The 5,385-nt window shown below is 56.8% G+C and overlaps 1 protein-coding gene across 1 annotated transcript in view; it reads left to right on the top strand.

Moving 5' to 3' along the window:
- Positions 1-5,385, top strand: part of ORAOV1 (oral cancer overexpressed 1) — a 39,742-nt gene that overhangs the window by 22,465 nt on the left and 11,892 nt on the right. Inside the window, 3 exon segments of the mRNA XM_021708983.1 lie at positions 795-846; positions 1,032-1,137; positions 2,203-2,270. Coding sequence (XP_021564658.1) covers positions 795-846; positions 1,032-1,137; positions 2,203-2,270 — 226 coding nt within the window.

Raw genomic sequence — 5,385 nt, 5'->3', positions numbered from 1 at the left:
TCCCCCCGAGCCCCGGGGGGGCCCTCGCCCCGCCCACTTTCAGCCGTCAGCGGGACGCTCGCGCTCGCCGAGTCGACCCTGAGCTGAGGGCTCCGCCCCACGATCTGTGTCGGCCCCCTTGGGCGGGGGCGTGGTCACGTCCCTTCCTCACCAGGAGCCTTGACTCCCCCTCTGGGAGCCCCGCCCCTCCCCTGTGGGGACCACAGCCCTCCTCCCCCGGGGCCCGCACCCCCTGCTGGAAGCTACGCCCCTCCCGCGCGGGACGCACATCCCCTCTTTGCCGAAAGCTACGCTTCTTCCTCGTGGGGATCACGCCCCTCCCGTGGGGAGCCGCACTCCCTCTTCATTGAGAGCCATGTCCCTCCTTGGGGAGCCAAGCCTCTCCCTTTGGGAAGCCACAACCCCGGCCCCTTCGCTGGGAGCCATGCCCCTCCCTCGTAGTCTGGCGACTGCAAGTTAAGAGGATGCGGATTCCACTGTTGAACCCTGGAGGGCAGCGCTGTTCCAGGTCCCCATTGTCATGCAAGTGGTGGTGACCTGACAGCGTGTCTCTCTGATTCCACTGGGATGTGACAGAAGCCCTGCCTGTGTCTCAGAGCTCTTTGGAAACAGTTGCTTTGAGCCTGCAGACTCGGGACTTGGGCTCCCTGGCCTGGCTGCAGACCAGAGTCACCCAGGGATCTTGAGAAGCAGATTCCTGGGCCTCCCGGACGCCGGACTCAGTGAGTCTCGGGGGAGAGGCCTTGGGGTTGATGTCTCCCAGTTGTCCTTGTGTGTTTCTGGTCCTCCACCAGGTGTGGGAACCACTTTGTCATTGGTGAAGGAATCTGGGCTTCGAGAAGCACAGTGACCCACCAGGCGACAGGAGGTGGCCGAGCTGTTGCTGGGACCTGCACCTTTGCAGCTGAATTGGAGGCTTTTCCTGCCATGCTCTGTCTTGTCCCACTGTCTGGATGAAGAGAGAAGAGTTTTGCCAGAAAACGCCCCCTTTCTCCTGTGTGCTGATGAAGCATGCTTCTTGTCCCCCACAGGTTTCACGGGGAAGGGTACCAGGAAGGCTTTGAAGAGGGCAGTAGTCTGGGCATGATTGAAGGAAGACGGTATGGCACGGTGCATGGGGCCAGAGTTGCATCTGAGGTATGTGGACACCCCCACTTGGAATCGAAGCCTCTGTATTTGCAGTTTGTCCTTGCCCCAAGGCTCCATGCGGCTGGGCCAGCGTGCCAGGCCCCCCAAAGTTGCAGGGCCTCCATGTGGGAGGTAATGGACAAGGCAGAACACAATGGAGAAACAGCTCTACTGCAGAACCAACAAAGCGTATTGCTACACAGAGAGTTACTCTGTGCGGACCGGAGACGGGAAAGCTGGTCCTTGGGCTCCTCAGGTGACATCGGTGGAGTGTTATGGTGCTGTCCTGCGTCTTAAGCCAGCTGGATCCTCACCCAGAGAACAGGGTGCCACTGTCATGCAAACACATTCCATGTGTGTTTGCTTTGAAATTCATAGAGTCCATGATTTTTCTTTCCTTCCTGCCCTTCGTCCTAGACTGGCCTTTACTCACAGATAACTGGCCCCAAGCGGCAGAGTCCGAGTTGAGGCACTGTGCCTGTGTAGACAGGTGACACCATGAAGCAGATCACAGCAGATATGGGTTTGAAATAGCACATACTCACCATCTCACACAGTTTCCAGGGGCCAGACCTCAGGGGCAGCTTCACTGGTGGTTCCTGCTGTGGGTGTCTCATGCGGCTGCAGCCAGGATGTCAGCTAGGGTCACATCTCTTGAAGGCTCGCCTGGGGCTAGAAGACCTGCCTCCAGGGTGCATCCTCACAGCACTCTGGACATGGACCTCCCCAGGCTGCTTGGTGTCCTCGTGTCATTCAAGGTCAAGCGGGCCAAGACAACGAGCAAAAGGCAGAAGCAACATGGCTTTTAGAAGTCCGGTACTGGCCCTGCCTCTGTAAACCACCTGTGACATGTCAGGGGCACCGCAGGGCTTGAGGACGGGGTGAGGCTGGCTGCCCCCCGGGTGACCTGACACCCTGACGTCACTGCATAAGGCTAAGTGGGTGCTTCCAGACTGATCATTGAGAAACTCCGCTGCCCTCTGTCCCCATCTTTTGTTCTGAGATCTTGGTCATTAGATAAAGTGTAGCCAGTTGCTTGCTAATTTTACTCTGAATTGTGTTTTAAATTCTCAGATCGGTTGCTATCAAGGATTTGCTCTTGCGTGGAAATGTCTCCTGCATGGTGCCTCTGAGAAGGACAGGTAAGGGTGGAGCTTCTGCCTGTCCCATCGTAAGGGGCCAGGAGTTCTGGTCCTGTCGCTTGCTACCAGTGACCTCCTGTCTGCAATCTGTCTGTCTCCTCCTCTGTAAAAGCAGAGAAAATAATAACGTCAAACTTGAATGTTGTTGGGAGGTTGAAAGGAAATAATACATAGAAAGTGCTGGGTACATTTCAGGTATCCAGAGAACACCAGTGGTTGCTACTTCTCCAAGGGTGCCCACATTCTCCTGCTTTTACCAGGAGTCATGCGTGCGCCAGGTGGCTTTCAGATGCCCTGCTGATAAGACAGTATTACACTTGATTATTCTTCTTGTTCATCTTCCCTCTGGGCTTCTCATAAACGGGTTGCAATAGTCTGGACTCAGAAATGGTGACCCCATTGTCACCAGTGTTTTGTTTTGCTTTTTGACTTGGGATCTCCCTCTGTTGCCCAGCCTGGAGTGCAGCGGTCCCATCTTGGCTCACTGTAGCCTTTACCTCCTCAGTAGCTGGGACTACAGTTTGCACCTCCATGCCCGGCTAATCGTATTTTTTGCAGAGACGGGGCTAGTCTCAAACTCCTGGCCTTGAGTGATCCTCCTGCCTTGGGCTTGCAGAGTGCTGGGATCACCGGTGTGAGCCACCATGCCCTGCCAGTCACCAGTTTTTTAATATAGCTGAGTATGTTAACAAAATAATGACTCAATTTCTGGTAAGCACTGAGTGCATGTTGGCTCTCATTTGAATTGTTTTTAGCCTTTTCAGGCCATTCGTACTGTGTCCTGCCTGTGTAAGCCCCTTGTGGCCCCGTGTCACACATCTGTCTTCATACTTAAGCTGGAAGTGAACCCTCAGGTCACAGACAGAGGTGGCTGGACCTGCATTGTGCTCTGTGTCACACCTGGAGGCCATGCCTAGCACCCGGGGAAGGGGGTATGAGGAATGTGAGTGCAGGTGACTGTCTTTCAGCTGTCTAGAACACGGGCCATGGCCACATTCACATGTAAGTGCAAGCATGCTTGCACTGTTGTGGGTGGTTCTGTCTGCTGGTCTGCAGCGCGCTGGGGCGCGGTGAGGACGGCCAGCCGAGGGTCGCAGGGTTCAGGGAGCGGCCACAGCCAGGGTCTGATCAAAGGGACTGCTGGCTTCCTGTGCGGCCACCGGGGGGCAGTCAAAGCCGAGCTTGCCTCACTCCCCGTCGTCGCAAAAGGCCGAGGGCGTGTTCTTGGATGCTTGGAGTTCTCCCCTTCGCCCCAGCTCAGAGACGCTGGTTCGTGGCAGTGCCCACATGCGTGGGAACGGGCCGCACCCAGGAGGGGGCTGGCCCTGGCCCCAGAGCTGGGGCTTCCTGACTTCTCACGGCAGTACACCTGGTCTCTCAGCCGGCAGAGGAGGGGCTGCTTTGAATCGTGCGAGGCTGGGGGTGGGGGGGTGGGCCAGGACCCCTCCATCCCCTGCCTGCTGCACTGCCAGAGGCCTCTCTGGACCTAAAGCCTTTATCGGAGAGCAGCGGTTTGCAGGTGCTTGGATTTTATATGTCAGTGTGATTTTTTTTTTTTGAGTTGGAGTCTCACTGCCGCCCAGGCTGGAGTGCAGGGGCATGCTCACAGCCACCACAGGCTCGACCTGCTGGGCACAGGCGATCCTTTCGCCTCAGCCTTCCAAGTAGCTGGAAGCACAGGTGTGTGCCACCATGCCCGGCTCATTTTTTGATTTATTATAGAGACCAGGTCTTGCCAAGTTGCCCGGGCTGGTCTCGAACCCCTGAACTTAGGCAATCAATCCCCTCACCTCTGCCTCCCAAATTGCTGGGATGACAGGCTCGAGCCACAGTGCCTGGCCAACATTTTATTTTTACTTAAGATAAGCTAAGAAAAACACCTGCCATCTTGCCATCTGCACTGTGGTTCGTAAGAGAGTGGGCACTTGACTCCAGGGAACCCAGGGAGCACTGTGTCTCAGGCTAGTGATGGCGCTATCTGTCGAGCACCAGTAGCCTTCTGATAATCTCCACAGAAGCTTCTGTCCTCTCCTCCCGCAGCCTGGGCAGACCCCTTGCAGGCCAGCCCTGGCCGGGGCTGAGCTCAGGGCCCTGGTGCCCTGACTTCGCTGTCACAGCCGTGAGCTGGGCCCCCTCCTGCCGTGCGCCCATCCTGCCCTGGGTCTGGCTGGCGAGACCAGATGATTCCCGACTTGTGCAGCCGAAGGCGGGTGGTGCTCTCCGCGTCACATTAGGATACGGCTGTTCCTACATTTTGGCATCTGCCTTTGGTCTGCCTGGAAACCAGGTGCTTTGCTGCTAAAGCGGACTTGCTCTGACCTTTCACAGCTCTGTATTTTCTCAGAGGCGGCCATCGTGGCTCTTGTACATGGGTTTGCCCTGGTGAACTCACGCCTCTGGGTGTGCGGCTGCCCCGGCAGTGGCATCCACTCGGGAGGGCCTGGTTGCTGTGAGCTGTCTCTGACTCATCCTGGCCATCAGTCCTTCTCAAGTAGCTCACCTTCTGCCATTCGGATGTCAGTTGTGGGGGGGAGGCTGCTCCTCCGGGTCCCTTGTGGCTCCTTGAAAGACCCGTCCCCCCACCCTTGCACCCCCACAGGTGAAAGCCCTGGGGTTCAGGATCCGTGGCAGCGGGAGACACATTTGCTGAGCACCCGGTCTGCCCTGAAGTGCAGGTTCCACACGGACCACAGAATCCTCCTGAAAGCCTGCGATGTTGCTGTGACTTCCCTCCCCCCATTTTTTGAGTCAGGGTCTCACTCTGTTGCCCAGGCTGGAGAGCAATGGTGCCATCACAGTTCACTGCAGCCTCGACCTTCTGGGCTCAGGCAGTTGGTCCTTCCTCCTCAGCCTCCTGAGTAGCTGGGGCTACAGGTGCATGCCACCACACCCAGCTAATTGTTTTCTTTTTTTGTTTGTAGAAATTAGGTCTCACTATGCTGCCCAGGCTGGTTTCCAACTCCTGGCTCATGCTATCTTCCTGCCTCAGCCTCCCAAAGTGCTGGGATTACAGTAGATGTGAGCCCCTGCACCCAGTCTTTAAAAAACGAACAACAAGGCCGGGCTCGGTGGCTCAACCTGTAATCCCAGCACTTTGGGAGGCCGAGGTGAGTGG

Source organism: Carlito syrichta, unplaced genomic scaffold, assembly GCF_000164805.1.
Source record: "Carlito syrichta isolate Samal-C Ts95f unplaced genomic scaffold, Tarsius_syrichta-2.0.1 Scaffold153732, whole genome shotgun sequence".
Taxonomy (NCBI): domain Eukaryota; kingdom Metazoa; phylum Chordata; class Mammalia; order Primates; family Tarsiidae; genus Carlito; species Carlito syrichta.
This window is presented reverse-complemented; position numbering and strand designations above follow the sequence as displayed.